The sequence below is a fragment of the Aristolochia californica genome, unplaced genomic scaffold, assembly GCF_029961685.1.
Source record: "Aristolochia californica isolate CCGP_79_NKW_82.1479 unplaced genomic scaffold, dmAriCali1.0.hap1 SCAF_4, whole genome shotgun sequence".
NCBI classification, from domain to species: domain Eukaryota; kingdom Viridiplantae; phylum Streptophyta; class Magnoliopsida; order Piperales; family Aristolochiaceae; genus Aristolochia; species Aristolochia californica.
The window spans coordinates 42,962,585-42,979,168 of record NW_027182103.1 but is presented as its reverse complement, the minus strand read 5'-3'; the positions used below and the strand labels follow the sequence as shown (position 1 = coordinate 42,979,168).

Below are 16,584 nucleotides of genomic sequence, written 5' to 3'. Positions count from 1 at the left end.
TGTTTCTAATCGGTACTCGACTCGAAGTAACCCGAGTCGGTGTAGCCTTCCTTTCAGGCTTAAGGCTGGTCAGTGGTTGCTCGTCCCCCCAACATAAAGAGTCCGTCACTGGTTCAGTGTCTGTTATCCTCTGCTCCGGCGAACGTCTCTCGCCGCCTGCGAAATCGGAGAGAAGAAGTCGATTGTATCATGGCTGCGATCCTTGCGAGGAGATCCCTTGTTGCTTTTCGTGCCCGCAGCCTCGTAAGATTCCGTGCACAGATTGCTTCTTTATTTTTCTCGTTGTTAGATATTGGGACTTATGGTAAGCCTTAGTTCTCCTTTTGCTTCCCCTAATTTTGTTCTTGAAACCCTAGAACGCTTTTAAATTTTACTTTTCGAGAGTGGCTATTTAGAAACAGGTCTCTAATCCTTATGTGGGTTACGGCATATGGGTAGTGTGAAAGAGTTGTGATTCGCAGTTTTTTGGAATGTCTATGTGAATTCTTATAAGGGAGATCATTTTGTGATGAAAAACCTTGAGTTATTCGACATATAGGCAGAAAAGATGTACGAATGCTCGGTCTATTCGATGTTGTCTTGGTTGGTTGTGTAGAATCTAACGAGCAATCATCAAGAAATTACGTGGTTGACCGTTGTCATTGGGTTTCGTGTAACATGGACATTTAAGAAAAATTCTGTCTCGTTCTTGATGCCGCTTCAGTGTTTGCAGAGTAGCTGCATTGTCATCAGTTCTTACGAGCAGGAGTAATCCCCCAGTTGGGAGGACCTAGTTACTTGGGTAGTTTATTTGCGGCTCACTGAGTTGATTTTGTTCGTACATGTCTGAGTTTGTCTTTCCTGGAGTTTAGGTCTGCTCGGTGTTCCACAAATTTATAAATTTTAGAGCTGCATATGCAGTATATTTTGTGTGTTAGTGTAGTTTAAAAATTCTACTTTTGGCTTTCATATGCTTTAAACTTTATATTTTGATTAGGCATGCCAGACTCCTATTCTGTCATTAAGTACTTATGTTTGTGTCCTTTTGTCCATTGGTATACCTTTTTTATTCTGTATTGCATTTGTGCCACATTTATTAGAAGTTTTTCTTCATGGATGTGTCCTGTTTTGTAGGGTAGGGGCCAATCTGTGCAATCTTTACAGTTTTATGGAGCAAGACTTGGTTCACATGCGTTTTCTACTATGAAAGGTTTCTTCCAATCCTGAAATACCTTATTCAATACATAGACAAGCATAGAACATGTGTAGTTTATGTATGTACTGTAAAGGGCCTTACGTTTGTAAGTCAACATAGTTAAAAGAATAAATTCTTCTGGGTGATTTCTATAAGAGGGACAAGAGTTCACTAACTAGTAACTATGGTACGTACAAATCAGAGATTTAAAGATTTTTTTGACTTGCTTGCTTCGTACCTTGATTCATGTGTCATCAACCTATGGTTTTCATAGGAATATAAGAAAATAAGAGTGTGAACTGAAGTCCATGCATGTGTTCCCAGTTTCACTGTAGCATATAGATTTAGATATATGGCTTGAAGCTCCAGTCACAGGCTTAGATACACACATACAATGCAAGCAGAAAATGAGATTTTAGTGCATTAGTAAACAGGAAAACAAGAAGGCCAACAAGGGGGATGGAAGATAATTGGAAAAATTAGAAAAAATAAAAATCTGCTTTGGAGGAAACAACATGATTCAAACACCAAAAAGAAAAAAAAATTACAGAAACACGGAACATGCCCTGTCCAATATCAAGGGGAAGCAACTTTCCCTCAAAATATATTGTTGAAGAATCTTCAATCGAGTGAAAGAGTCCCTCACAAGGAACATGCCTCCAAATGATATCAAGCTGAGAAGAAATATTTTTGGTCTCATTAAAAAACCTATGGAGACTCCAAGGAGGGGAAGAGTGACCTGCAGCCCAAGCGATCTCCACAGCCAATTCACCCTCTATGATGAGAGGGGTAAAGAATGAGCTATTATAGAGTCTCAACCCTTGAAGCAGAGCATGTATTTTAGCATCAGTGGAGTCACTCTCTAAAATGGTAGAGAAAACAAGGATGATATTCCCAAGATGATCAAGGAGCATGCCTCCTCCCTCTGTTGGGCACAGTCGCTCCTCGAGTTCCCATCAAAGTTTATCTTGGGCTATATATATATAAAATGCTAGCTAGAAATGAGATTTCTGTCTATTAGTAGAGAGGAAAACAAGAGAGCCAAAAGGGGGATACGAAGATTATTGAAAAAAAAGATTTTTTTTTTGAAGGAAACAACATGATTCAAACACCAAAAAGAAAAAAATTACAGAAATACGTGTGAATCTTGAAGAATCTTGAATTGAATGAAAGAGTCCCTTACGAGGAACATACATCCAATTGATATCAAGTTGAGAAGAAAGATCTTTGGTCTCCTTAAAAAATCTACTGAGTGGTCAAGGAGGGGAAGAGTGATTTGCAGCCCAAGCAATCACCACAGCCAAATCACCCTCTATGATCAGAAGGGTAAAGAGTGAGCTGTTATAGAGTCTTAGCCCTTGAAGCAGAGCATGTATTTTAGCATCAATGGAATCACCGACTCTAAAGCGGTAGAGAAAACAAGGATGATATTCCCAAGATGATCATGAAGCATGCCTCCTCTCTTTTGGGCAAAGTTGCTCCTTGAGCTTCCAACAAAGTTTATCTTAACACAGGCTAGAAATGAGATTTTTGTGTATTGGTAGAGTGGAAAACAAGAGGGCCACAAGGGAGATACAAGGATAATTGAAAAAAAGGACAAATAATTTTTTTTTGGAGGAAACGACATGATTCAAACACCAAAAAGAAAAAAATTGCAGAAACACGAAACTTGCCCTTGTCTAATATCAAGGGCGGAGCAACTTTCCCTCAACAATGTGTTGTTGAAGAATCTTGAATTGAGTGAAAGAGTCCCTCATGAGGAACATACATCCAAATGATATCAAGTTGAGAACAAACATCTTTGGTCTCGTTAAAAAATCTATGGAGTGGCTAAGGAGGGGAAGAGTGACCTGGAGCCCAAGCAATCACCACAGCCAAATCATCCTCTATGATCAGAGGGGTAAAGAATGAGCTGTTATAGAGTCTCAGCCCTTGAAGCAGAGCATGTATTTAGCTTTAGTGGAATCCCTCCCACTGCCTCTTCTGTGCTCTGTATGCAGGCCTGAAATTCAGCTTACTTATGATAGAAGGGCAGCAAAGGTGATTATAGTGGGACAGCAGGTGATGCCTCCAACACCTGATGTTCCCACCAGCCCAGAAGAACATGCGATTTCTGCCATGTATGTTGATGGTAGCAAGGAGACGATGCTTGTGAATTTGGATCTTGGACATGAAGTTGAAGAAGATCCAAAGAGGGTTATTACAAAGGGCTTGATGGCAGATACTGGGGATTCTGGGCCTGAGATTGAAGATCTCATTGCAGTGTGGAAAAGAGAGATCATGCACAAAAGGCAGAAGGAATTCGTACAATTTCAGGGGGCAGGCTACAGCTCGCCTAGTGCAATCCAAAGTATCAACATAAGCTTCCAGACATCATCTGTTATCCCAAGCAATGTTACCTCATGAGTACTGTACCATGTAATGTGCAAGGACTGGGATCATCGAGAAAGCGGGCTATTATAAGAGAAACTCTCAAGTCATGCAAAGCTTCTGTGGTGCTTATCCAGGAAACAGAACTAGAATCACCATCTCACAGCATCTTAAGAGACATGGCATAAAATAGGAATGGAGTGGAGAACCATAAATTTGATAGGAACAGTGGGAGGAGTACTGGTTATATGGCATTCCACTGCCGTGGATTCTCTGGATTGACTTGGGGCTAACTACTGATTGGCGGTAAAATTCAGGCAAAAATCAGATGGAGTATGCTGGGCTTTGGTTGCGTGCAGACCACAGTCCCCAGCCTACTGGAAAGATTTGTGGGAGGAGCTTAGGCAGTTTCTCTCTAATTGGGATATCCCGTGGCCCTTGCTTGGTGATTACAATGTCATCAGATTTACTCGTGAGAAATCGTGTCAGGGGCCGAGTAACAGCAGTGTTGACGGGTTTCTCTCAATTTATTGATGAGCAGGGGATGGTTGACATACCTTTATTCTCAGGGGGGTGAGGTTGTTCTTCTGGTTTGATGGGCAAAGGAATGTGGTACTATAAAAAATGGACAGATTTCACGTATCCCAGGATTGGTTAGACATTTGCTGAATTGTGCTGCAAGAACTCTACCCAGACCAACTTCTGGTCACTCTCCCATCCTGATGGAATGCAAGGTTTGACTCCACGGCCTTTATGAAAAGGATTTTCCAGAACAGTTGCAGCGATATTTAAGATGGCAATCTCATGTCGAAGATGAAGGTTTTAAAATGGAAAATCAAAGCATGGTGCAATAAATGCAAGATCCTCAAAAAACAAGTCGATTTGTTACCCCAAATTCAGTGAATGGATTTAGAGAAAGATCGAAGGCAACTAACGGATCTGGAAATGATGATGAAAGATGCCCTTAGGGAGGAGTATCAGAATTTCATATTCCAAGAGAGATAATATTATTTTTGAAAAGAGGCTAGCCACTTGGAGGGGTTAACTCTTATCTACAGATGGGCGTCTCACTCTCCTCAAGTCTAGTATGGTTGTGCTACCAAATTATTTGTTATCATTCATGCACTGTCCGGCCTCCGTTTGCTCCAAAATTGATGTCATTCGTCGGTGATTTCTCTGGAGAGGTTCAGAAGACACTTTCAAATAACTTGGGTTTGTTGGAAGGATATTTGCATGCCTCATAATAGGGGAGGATTGGGCGTCCGACCTGTAAGAGAAATGAACAAAGCTCTTATGCTCAAATGGATTTGGAACTTCAACAACAAACATAACAGTTTATGGAGGAATATGGTGAAATTCTACCTTCAGTTTTTGGGTGCCTGGTGGAGAGAGGGTGGTGCCGCTCACCTTCTTTCCCTGATATAGAAATCAATTTTCAAGCTCCTTCCAGTATTCAAAGATGCTACCTCGTTTCACACGGGCAATGGAAGGACCCTTCTCTTCTGGTCGGATGAATGGTGTGGCCCTTGATCCCTCTCGGAGGACTTCCCGGGGCTGCATAGGGTGGCGAGTGACCTCTCTTGCTTTGTGGTTGATTCATGGAGTGGTCAGTCTTGGAGTCTCCCGTTCCGCCAAGGACTAAATGATGAAGAATTGTTGGCTTTTTGCTCTCTCCTTACCAGACTCAGCAGTACTATTATTCGGGAGCATTCAGTTGATAAGTTGATTCGAAAGCCCAACAATAATGACCGATTCATTGTTACTTCTGCTTACTCTCATATCAGAAAGCAAGACTACAGTAGTCATGAGCACAAGGCGAATCTGGCTTGGTAACTCTCAATGCCAAGCAAAATCAATTTTTTTGTGAGGTCAGAGAACAAATTCTTACTTCAGATAACCTTCATAGAAGAGGCTTCACCGCCTTTGATCTTTCTTGTCCCCTTTGTGGTGAGTGCGATGAGACAGTCCAACATGTCCTCTTACACTGTGGATTCTCGTGGTAAGTTTGGATGAAGGTTTTTCAGAAGATTGGGCTCCAAGTGGGGCTACATCAGGACCTTTTTGGCACCTTTGAAATGGTTCGAGGGATTCACCTTCCTCGGCTGGGCAAGTTAATACTTTTGTCCTGTCTTGTATATGTTCCATGGTGCATTTGGCTCGAGCGGAACAATTGGAGATTCAACTCCAAAGCTTGCACCTCGGACAACATGACTTCTCATGTCATGGGCCTCATCTCAAGATGGCTTCATACAAGGAAGGAATTTGCCGTTCTATCGGGTGTTTTCCTTCGGGAAAATTGGAGTTTGATCGCCCATATATCTGGCCCATGCAGAACTCTGAGTATGGTTATTTGGAATCCTCCCCTTTGCGACTGCGTTAAGCTGAATTTTGATGGTAGTGTTATTGGTTGTCCTGGGCCGGCTGGAGCAGGCGGTGTGTTCAGAGGTCACAATAGTGACCCTATTTTTTCTTATGTTGGTCCAGTGGGCATTGCCGATTCTAATACTGCTGAAGTTAGTGCTCTACTATTCGGCCTCCAAATCGTCAGGGATCGTCTCCATGGCAAGTTAATCATTGAAGGCTACTCGAAGACTATTAGTTGGTGTTCCAAAGACAGCTCCCCCCCCTTGGCGCCACTGGTCCATCACGGATAGTATTGCTAACATTGTATCTTCTATTGATTTTAATTGGAATCTCATTCCTAGATCAACCAACTATTTGGCTGATAAATTGGCAAAATTCCAAACTTCCCAGGAATCTCTCATTGTTTGGGAAGGTTTCCTTCCTTCTTAAATTGCTCTTTTGAGTTTTTGTCTTAATAAAAATCAACATTATTTAAAAAAAAAGAGATAATATTAGAAACAGCGAGCTCACTTTATTAAATGCCCTGTTAGTCAACTGTTCAGCCCATACAAACTGATAGTTGAGGTTCTCTCTATAAGGTTGAAGAAGGTACTGCCCCATATCATCAGTGAGACCCACAGTGCTTTCATTGAAGGAATGTAAATACTAGACTCTGCATCATGACCCACAAGTTAATGGATAAGATCTTGTGTATCATCCTCTTCCTTCTCCCTACTCATTAAATGAAATAGTGAAGGAGTTTTTCAAAAGCAATAGAGGATTAAGAAGGGGATCCCCTTTCTCTCTTTCTGTTCAATATGGTGAGTGAAGCCCTAAACTCAAATTTCCAGGTAGCACAACAGAAAGAGTGGGTCACAAGGGGTTTCAGCAACTCCTATCTCAAGATCCATTTGCTTGAGTTTGCAGACCATGCTTTTATGTTTTTGTGCAGACTCAAGGGACCAAATTCTTATGATAAAGCTGCTGCTATCTCTATATGAGGCTACATAAGGACAGCATGTCAATTGGGATAAATCAGGTATATTTGGCTTGAATTTGGAAGAGAATAGGTTGGACTGCATGGCACTCATGTTGGGATGCACAAGACTGACCTTCCCCTGTACATACCTGGGTCCTAGGTCTTCCCTTCTTGGGTCAACCTACTGAGTTAAACTGCAATCAATTATTGAAAAAGTTGAGAAGAGATTGGCCTCTTGGAAAAGAAGCTTATTATCAACGGTGGAGTGAGTCACCCTTATTTAAGTATGTTAAAATACTGATGTAGTTGTATTTTGGTCATTTTATGTACTTTTATTGCCCTTATTTTTCCCTCTTTCGACACAACTTTTTTATTGCTGCTTTCGCTCTCTCTCGTTTCTTTTCTCTCTATCTTCTCCTTTCTTCCATTTAATCTTGCAACTTTACATGTTACTGGAGTAGTAGAAACCGATCTTAAGAGGTTCTTCTACACTTTCTTTGGTTCTCTTTACAATTTTATGATCCCTATGGAAGGTTCTTCAAACAGTTTCTCTGCTGCTAGGGGGAAGGTAAGAATTTTTTCTCCTTTTCTTTCTACCATAACTATTTGATTGATGGCTTCTGCTATTAATTAAGCAGTTCCTCGTGGTTTTCTACCCCTAGAGTGTCATATATTGGATTTTATGCTCAACCCATGCTTGCATCACCTGTATTGTGCCTATGTCACCTATTTGACTGCATGCATCACCTATTGATTGCTTGAATCATCCCTTGATGATGATTTAGAGTGGGATTTGTGTTGATTGATAGTGAAATCGGAGATTGTGGCTGTTCTTGTTAGTTGTAACTATTGTGGTTGTGCCTTAATTGAGAAGTGTGGGGCTCATTTAACATACACAGTTGTCCTTATTGCATTTTGAATTAAGTGTATCACTTGGGGTACATTTGCAATATATTTAAAAGCTCTAAATGGCTGAATTAAGCAAACATGTTGTTATAATTAAGCCTTATGAGAGTTCATATAGTGAAGACTCTCATTTCAGTTTGATTACTTCAGTGAAGTTGAATGGGTCTAATTACGTGACTTGATCAAGATTCGTTCTTATGTTTTTAAAGAAAAAAGGAAGGCCAAGTACATAAGGGATGATCCTCCTAATCCCATATCTGAAGATGAGGAGGTCAAAGATAATCAAGTGATGAAGATAATCAAGTGATGACTTAGTTGGTCAATAGCATGAAATCAAATTTAGTGATCAGATCCTGAGTTGTCGAACTTCAAAAAAAATGTGGATTACACTTGGCTTCAATCTTGTTTCAAGAGAGCAATTTGTCTAGAATATATGAGTTTTATGTTTGCTATTTTAACATGCAAAGGGGTGATAGATCAATTATTGATTATTTTGCAGAAATGAGGGGTGTTTTTCAGGATATTAGTATGTTCCATCCTTTAACTATGAATGCAAATGATATTCGTAAGGAGAAAATTCAAATTCAGGTGGCAAAGTTTTTAATGGTCTTGAATTTGAGTATGACACAATTCGGTCATAGTTATTGGCTAATGATGATGTAACTACTCTTTAACAAACATTTAATTGTGTAGTTTGGGTAGGAGAAGTAGCTGGTAAAAGTGAGAAGGATACACGTCTTTGATGCAATTGCTCTCAATCTCCATTCATCATTTAGTGTTTGAGATCCGAGGACGTGGGGGCTGCAGTAGAGATTCCTCTACTTGAGGTCATGGTCTTAGTAATAGAGGGGACTAAAAGTGCATTCATTGTAGCCGAATGAACCATTGTTTTGATAAATGCTGTGAGAAGTTTGGAAAACCAGCATGGCAAACTTCACTACGACAGGAAGAGAATGTTCCATATACTGGCCTACATGAATAAATTCAGTAATTACTTCAGAGGCTTAGTCAATTGACTTCCACACCTACCACTAGTACTACCACAGAGCTGGATTCCTCTTCCTTAGCAAGTCCCACAATGGCGAACACATTATGCTATCATTTATTTTCAATCACAAGTTTCTATGCAGGTTTTAAAACCATATTGGAAACTTTTTGATTCCTTCCTCTTATCTTTGGGGCTACGTGTTCTATTCATCTATTTTGTAACTCTATTGATAAGTTGTCTTCTTGTTTTGTTAAATGTGTTTTTCTAGGTTATTTCTATCATCAGAAAGGATATGCATAAGACATATTTCTGTTGATGTCACCTTTTTTCGTGAATACTCCTATTGTGAGTCCTCTACTAATTCTCAACCGTCATTTGATCCTTCTTTGGATAACCCGTTGCCTATTGTTGTCATGGATGCACCAATCGTATGTTCCTCTCACCACTTCAAGTGTATAGTCGACTCTCTTGTCATCTGTTACCAGCATTAGAAGCTCTTTACCTTCCAGCTCGTGAGCTCCCTCCTTAGGACCAACCATCTTCCTCTTTGCCTACAGGTCCAGGTTCATCCGATTTGGATTTGCCAGTTGGTTGTCGGAGAGGTAAAAGGTAATATCTTCTCATGCCTTGTTGAAATGTGTCCCTTGATTTTTTGCCACCCTCCTACAAGTCATTTGCATTTTTATTATCTATGTCTCTTATACCTCGTTTAGTGCAAGATGTTATGGCTTCATGTTAGTAGAAACGAGCTATGGATGAAGAGATGAATGTTTTGGTGTCTAGGGAGATGTAGAGTCTTTGTAACCCGCATATAGGAGTAACTGTTGTGGGATGTCATTAGGTGTACACAATTAAGTAAAGAGCATATGAGACCATTAATTGGTTCAAGGCTAGATTGGTGGCAATGGTATAATACCCAAACCTTTGGGGTTGATGTGTTTGAAATGCTTTTTCCTATTGCTTCGAGTCACCTCGGCTTGTATTTTGATTTTTGTGGTTGTAAACTATGGGCGACCACTATTTCAACTGGACGTTGAAAATGCTTTCCTGTATGGTGATTTAAAGAAGGAGGTTTCTATTGAAGAACAGATATGGAAGTGTCTTACATGACTTTTACAACAAGAAGTCACAAAGTTAGAATTAATACGGTGGAGTCTGAGAGGAGTCTCATGGAGGAGTATTTATTTAAAGGTGTTTTAGTTATATTATTTTACTATTTATGTTCAATTGTTTAATTGTTCTAGGACTTATATTTTTTTGTTTGACTTTGGGTATAATTGGGACGAAGATAGTTTAATTATAACTTGTTTTTACTTGTTTCCTATATTATAAATAAAAGTTCATTGTACTTAAGTTTAATCAAGTCAATGAATTATTTTTATTTCCCAGAAATTCAACATAGTATCTAAGCAGGTTTTGTGAGTTGACTCAATCAACTCACAAAGACAGTGGAAAGGTTTTGTGAGTTGACTCAATCAACCCACATAGACAATGGAACCCTATTCTAGTGAGATCTTAATTTTTAGTTTTCTTTGATTAAGTTTTTAGTTTTCTTCTTCCATAAAATCGTTGCAAATATTCCTTTTGCTACATCTGTAAACCTCCCAAATAGCCTCCTTCTACCTCCTTTTTAAAAAAAAATCTCAAGATATACCTCCTTTTTTCTTTGTTATGTTGTATGCCTATTGATAATTTCAATGCTGCAATAAGAGCATCAACGCTGCTCTCTTCTTTCGTTGAGTTTTGTCTTCTTCGCCATTCTTTCAACGTTGTCCCATATTGGGAAAAAGCAGAATCATGTCGTCGCCTCCGTTCCTTTATTATTGCTGCAGTTTGATTTTTTTGAGCTTCGTACTTCTTTTATTAGCTTCAGTTCAACCTCGTTATGTTGGAGTACTTGTCTTTTGTAGCTGAAAACTCTTCCTAGTGAAAACCCTAATAAGATAAAACTTGGATAGACTAATGAACCGAAATTACATCTCCCTTCCAATTGTCGTCGTTTTCTCAACACGATTGTCTTCGTCGTGATTGATGAATGGCTTGGTCTCAGCAGGTCTCTGGGGCTCATGAATGTAGTCGTCTTCACATTCTTGGTTATTATGTCGATTGTTACATAGGGTATTGCTATTATGTAGGATCCAGGTCATGTTCTAGCTACATTCATGCTAGATATTGAAGACATTGAAAGCCCAATTCATTGTCGTGCACATCATTGTTGTGTTTTCAAAAGTTTGTATCTATGCGTGAGTGTCATGTTTGATCAACAATCTACCCAAGATCCAAAGAGATGCGTGATTCAAAATACATCCAAAACAAAACTCGGCCATTGATGACGGGGGAAGAACTCCGAGAAAGAAACGGAAGATCTCCTCTTTTTCAGCAAGTCCTCATCACATAGAATTATTATTGTGTTTAAACGCCTACTTGGAATAGGCGTTAGCTATCTTGAGTGGAGTCCACACGTTGTTGGGATTATGCTTCTAAACCAACAATTGGAACCTAAGGCCGTTTGGTCTAGTGGAATTCTCTTTACATTAGGTGCGTCAGGTCACGACTTCGAATCGCGCCATGCCCCTCTCTCAAAAAAAAAAACCAACAATTGGATCCTTCCAAGCAGTTGTTAATTTGTGAACTACAACACTTCTTTGACGGTGGAGCCCTTATGCTTTGCATTGCTTTCATTAGTTTTGTTGGAGGTAATGGCGACGCTAACGAGGTCAGAGGAGCCGTACCTATCCTGGAAGGAGGATATCCGTTCGATTTCTTGATGAGAAGGATGGGCCCACCGGTGATATGTCATTTTGAGTTTCTTATACTTCTGTACAAATGTGTTTAAGTCTATTTCCTTTGCAAGGAGGTTCTAGTAGAGTTTTTCAGACTTCTTCTTCATGAACTTTCTAAAGCGCTATCTTTTGGTTGAGGAAGTGTGGACTAATGCTAGCTTCTTGAGTTGAAGCTGTCATGATTTTCATTTGACGGTGAAAAGAGGAGCACCACTTCGAGTCCAAGGCCGATGCCAGAACCTTGAAGACTTATTTGGAGTAGGATGGAACCATAAGGAAGAATAGTTATATTGTCATCTAAGCAAGGTCTTGCACGGTGGGCAAGGTTTCCACCTCAAAAACTGGGAAACATGGCCATGCTAAGTGTCACTTTATGAGGTTGATATTTTCAATGGCAATGTGCCATCATCTCACAATTGTGATCGTATTAACTATCAACATATTGATCTCTCCAAAGATGGTTCTATGAGTCTTTTAACTGAAAATGGTAGCACTAAGGCTCCGAGGCTTCCCAATGACGAGAATTTGTTGAGCCAGATTGCACGTAATTTTAAGGAAGGAGAAGATCTTGTAGTGACAGTCATGTCTCCTATGGGCAAAGTGCAAATCTGTGCTCTGAAGGACATTAGCCCCCAAAACTAAATTGGTGTCAACAAAGACGACCTCTTATCCTAATTGCCTAGCTATAAAACTATATTTCGTAACAAGGCAATGGGTCTCTTTATATGCAAAGCTGAAGATGCAAGACTGGCTCATGTAACCCGCCTAGCTGCCATGGTACCTTCGCCCATAAGAGTTTTTTGGTGATGAGATTTATCTTAACCACGGAATTTATTTTCTGGTCAATTTTTTTGGTTGAAGTTCAATGTCTCCTCTCTAGTGTTGGCTTGCTTGTTTGCTGCGGTTGCATATCTTCTGCATCCCCATCTCCAAAAATTATGCTCACCCCCAAAATTCTTTGAGGTCATACTTGGTCCAACTTGTTTGTTATTTTTCTAGTTCTACCATTATAGTCACCCTTAGATTTTCCAAAAATTAGGTCAGACTCATTATTGATTTGATAAGCAAGTCCTTATTATTTCTTTGAGAACTCGGTTTGAAGTAGAATGTTGCATTGTCGACTCCTATCTATCTGAAGTTTTTAGAGTGAATTTTGGAAGTAAAGTGTTGCATTATCACCTATGATGTGCTGCTATCCTGGTGTTCTCTAGTATTTCTTCAATTTTCATTTTTCATCACTTTAGAGCAATGCCTAGACCCACTTACCTACAAAGTGTAGGAGTGTGGCCAACATCTAGCATGAGTCAAGTCTTTTATTCTTCACCCAAAATGTGATTTTTGTTTGATCTACCTTTGAATTATGAGTAGTCTTTTTTTCTCATGCCTAAAATTAGGTTTTTTCAGTTTTTGAAATTGAGTGGAGTGTTTTTCGAACTTTGACCGTTTTGATTGGTGTATGGAGTTTTGTCGTACAGCTAGGAGTGATTTTCTACTCTCATATTTGTTTTGTCCAAGTTGGTCTTTATGTTCCCTCCCCCCATGTATTTTTTTCGATGATGCAATAAAGCTTCACTATTTCAATAAAAAGAATCGATGAAATTTGGGCTAAATGGAATAGAGAGGAGCGGAGCTACAATCCACTTATAATGTCAGAATTTGGTGATCTTGCTATCATGAACATGGGACCCAACTTCTTGATGGAAAAGAGGCTTGATTTCAAAAATTTGCCAGGCACTCCCAACATGTTTGAGACAGTTTAGGCTAGGATTTTGTGCACTTTGAACTCACTTATGTTATCTTAAATGATTAATCCACTTGTTGTAGTATGCTATTTGAAATTTTCACTGTTCGATATGGTGATCTTGACTGGTTGTCTGTGACATTTGAACTGACAGAGGATGAGGAAAGGGAGCAGCTTGCACGGGAGATCTCAAAGGATTGGAGTTCTGGTAATGTCGTCCTGTGGTTTTCTATTGCCACAACTGTTGGCTTTTACATTTTTGTGATGACTAATCTTCTATGCTTGCTCGGTGGTTGCAGTTTTTGAGCGAAGTATTAACACATTATTTCTAACTGAAATGGTTCGGGGGTTGATGCTGACATTAAAGTACTTTTTTGAGAGAAAAGTTACTGTGAGTGGACCTTTGTCTGTTTACATTTCTTAAAGAATAAATATTTTGTGTCATTTGACAATTTAAATCTTTTTAGATCCCTTGGTAAGAATCTGAACTTTTTTCTTTTCAATTTTTCAATTTTAATTGCTTTTGCAGATAAATTATCCATTTGAGAAAGGTCCACTGAGCCCTCGTTTTCGAGGTGAACATGCTCTTCGACGCTATCCAACTGGGGAAGAACGCTGTATTGCATGTAAATTGTGTGAAGCTGTAAGTGTGGCTGTTCTCTTTTATTTTTGAAGTGAAGAGCCTACAGATTGAACTTCTTTGCATTGTTGATTATTGCTTCATGAATTGTTGCTGAAGTGATGAAAACCAAAGACATGAGGTCAATAGATTTAAATTTTCTTTGATAAATGTAATATTTATCCTTGATCTTTACATCTTCACCTACTCTTTTGTGGAGATGATTATGTATCTCTAACCAATGCAGTTTAAGAAACTTTTCTAAATGAAAGGATTCAGTGGTTGAAGCGACTCTGCTTGACGTTTTAGAGAAACTTGTATTATGCTACTTCATGCCCATCTTGAACTTGAAATTTGTGATTTGATATACTAAATCATTTGCACTGGATGGTTGGGTCTGTTTTTTATTCAATATTACCTGATTCTCTTGTGCTTGCGTTAATTGTTCTTGAGGCCTTGTGCCTCTTACTGAGTGTAGATTTGCCCTGCTCAAGCAATCACAATTGAGGCCGAGGAACGTGAAGATGGCAGTCGCAGAACAACAAGGTACCAATGCATATTCCTTTTGCTTTCTTAATTAACCAACTGTTTTCCTCAGATTTGTTCTTATTGAATTTCCAGGTATGACATTGACATGACAAAATGCATCTACTGTGGATTCTGCCAAGAAGCATGTCCAGTTGATGCAATTGTTGAAGGGCCAAACTTTGAATTTGCAACAGAAACTCATGAGGTGAATTAGGTTCATCTGTGAAATGTGATTTATCTGCTAATTTAGTCATGGAAAAACTATTTTTTTTTAAATGGGTAATTTATTTGTGTTCAGGAGCTGTTGTATGATAAGGAGAAATTGCTAGAGAATGGGGACCGTTGGGAAACTGAGATTGCTGAAAATTTGAGATCTGAGAGCTTGTACCGCTGAGCTCTGTTACTGTCTGTTGCTTATGATATCTTCTCCATGTGAAATAAAGCAGTGATTGTATGCTTAAAGTATTCTAAAGACATCTGTTCTTTCTATGAACGCTTAGGTTGCAAGATATGAGAGTGTCATTTATAGAGAGAAAGATACAGTATTCTGTGTTTTGAATATTCGCACTGTTTTGATTCTGTGATTTTTGAATCTCCTCGTTGTAAACATCTCATTTTTTTGTTGACTCTACTTGTCTTAAAGTGGTTGTTCACAATTCACATGGCAAACATTTATACAGCAACACAAATTTTTGCACCCTGAATTTTATAAAGAATATGTACATTCACGACATTATACAGCAACTACATAATTCATCGGCGATACAGTCAAAAGTCATCCAAGGCTCAGGGCTGTGGAAGCCGGTCAGCGCACTGTCGTTACAGAGATGTGATCAGAAATGGTATAAAATTCACCAGCGAAGACAACGTTTCGAAACAAGTCGGCCTCGCTGAGGAGGGACACCCAAGTGCCTGAATCAGTTCCTCCACAGATACGACCCGGAACTTCGGCGGTGAGTTCATGGCAACATTATCAACTCGATGCTCGAAGATCTTACCGTTTCTGTCGAGCTTGTACTCCGAGGTTCCATCAAAACGACCATGGCTCTCCCATGGCACCCGGGGGATCCCATGAACTGCCCACCGTATCAAAACAGTATTCTCCACCGGCTGCCGGACACTAATTATATCCACCCACAGAGCCTTGAAGAATATCCGGCCATTGATTCGAAGAGCCCAGCAGATCAGTTTGTAGTTTTTAATGCCCACGAAAGTGTTAACAGGGTCCTTGAATGTGATGTCCTCCCTGCATGAAGTGAAACAGAACGTATTGATTTCTAAGGCTATAAGTTACTACCTTGTACCAGGCTGTGATTCTCTGCCTGTCGAAAAAGAATATAATCTGATGCTTACGGTTAAAATTTGACGAAATTAAAAAAAAAAGACAAAAGGCAAAGAACTGTAGAAGATCTTTGAAAGCAGAGAATGTTTCAATCCCATGCGAAGAAACAGACACTACGTTGAATCGAGATAAAAGATGCTACACTACCTGTAAATATCAAAACTGGGTTCCCTGTAGAAGATGCCCGGAAATTCATCTCTGAGGGTACGGATAGCATGTCCCGCGTTAACGTAGTAGTTCTCCTTATCATCTCCCCCTTGTACATGCGTCCAGGATCGACGCGTGGGAGCAGAAAAATAACAATAATTCCCCAAATTCTGTACAGAACCAGAAGCAGAAACCCTGCATTCTCCGGTGCTCGCGCAAACCCTAAATCCTGTCGCCCCGATTCTTCGATTCCTACGAATTTCTCTATCCACCGCGAAAGTTCTAATTTTAGTGGAAAGAGTGTTGAAACAGAGATTAAAGAGGACGGGACTACGGCCGATTCCGGAAACGGAGGCGACATCAGGCGACTGCAAGAGAGAAGCCATCAGCTGAAAAAAACAACTCTTCCTTCGTCGAAGCGACGACGCCCGCGAGTCATAAACAGCTCCACCACCGCAACCAGGAAAGACCAAAACCCATCGGTCACAATTGAAAAAGAATTACTGGTAACTCGAGTTCATACTAAAATGGAAGTTTAAACCTTGTTCGCCGCTTCATTAACGGACAAAAAAGACACTAAGCCGTGATTAGCAATAGAAGCGAATATTTGTGGCGACGTGGTTGCGTAGCTGGGCTCCACGCTAGCGATTTCGAGTCTCTGAGG

The 16,584-nt window shown here is 39.8% G+C and overlaps 2 protein-coding genes and 1 pseudogene across 2 annotated transcripts; 2 read left to right on the top strand and 1 right to left on the bottom strand.

Annotated features, from left to right (window-relative positions):
* Positions 1–20: 20 nt before the first annotated feature.
* On the top strand, positions 21–15,057 carry LOC137962040 (uncharacterized). The gene is made up of 8 exons (XM_068808751.1): positions 21–243; positions 1,114–1,189; positions 13,439–13,492; positions 13,584–13,675; positions 13,814–13,927; positions 14,382–14,449; positions 14,525–14,636; positions 14,730–15,057. The coding sequence occupies exons 1-8, from the start codon at positions 190–192 to the stop codon at positions 14,823–14,825; spliced, it is 666 nt and encodes a 221-aa protein (XP_068664852.1). The 5' UTR covers positions 21–189; the 3' UTR covers positions 14,826–15,057.
* LOC137962058 (eukaryotic translation initiation factor 5A-like) lies at positions 8,274–12,200 on the top strand (annotated as a pseudogene).
* Positions 15,014–16,360, bottom strand: LOC137962039 (uncharacterized). Its single transcript, XM_068808750.1, has 2 exons — positions 15,921–16,360; positions 15,014–15,677 (listed from the first exon to the last, which is right to left on the bottom strand). Exons 1-2 carry the CDS (start codon positions 16,304–16,306, stop codon positions 15,251–15,253), a joined length of 813 nt encoding a protein of 270 aa, XP_068664851.1. The 5' UTR covers positions 16,307–16,360; the 3' UTR covers positions 15,014–15,250.
* Between the last annotated feature and the right edge of the window lie 224 nt (positions 16,361–16,584).

Excerpts from the sequence above, each read along its gene's own strand:
- LOC137962040 (XM_068808751.1), top strand. The coding sequence starts at position 190 with ATGGCTGCGATCCTTGCGAGGAGATCCCTTGTTGCTTTTCGTGCCCGC. Across the intron at positions 1,190-13,438 it reads TGCGTTTTCTACTATGAAAG|AGGATGAGGAAAGGGAGCAG; the intron begins GTTTCTTCCAAT and ends TTGAACTGACAG. Across the intron at positions 13,676-13,813 it reads TTTTTGAGAGAAAAGTTACT|ATAAATTATCCATTTGAGAA; the intron begins GTGAGTGGACCT and ends TTGCTTTTGCAG.
- LOC137962039 (XM_068808750.1), bottom strand. The coding sequence starts at position 16,306 with ATGGCTTCTCTCTTGCAGTCGCCTGATGTCGCCTCCGTTTCCGGAATC. Across the intron at positions 15,678-15,920 it reads CCCAGTTTTGATATTTACAG|GGAGGACATCACATTCAAGG; the intron begins GTAGTGTAGCAT and ends CACTTCATGCAG.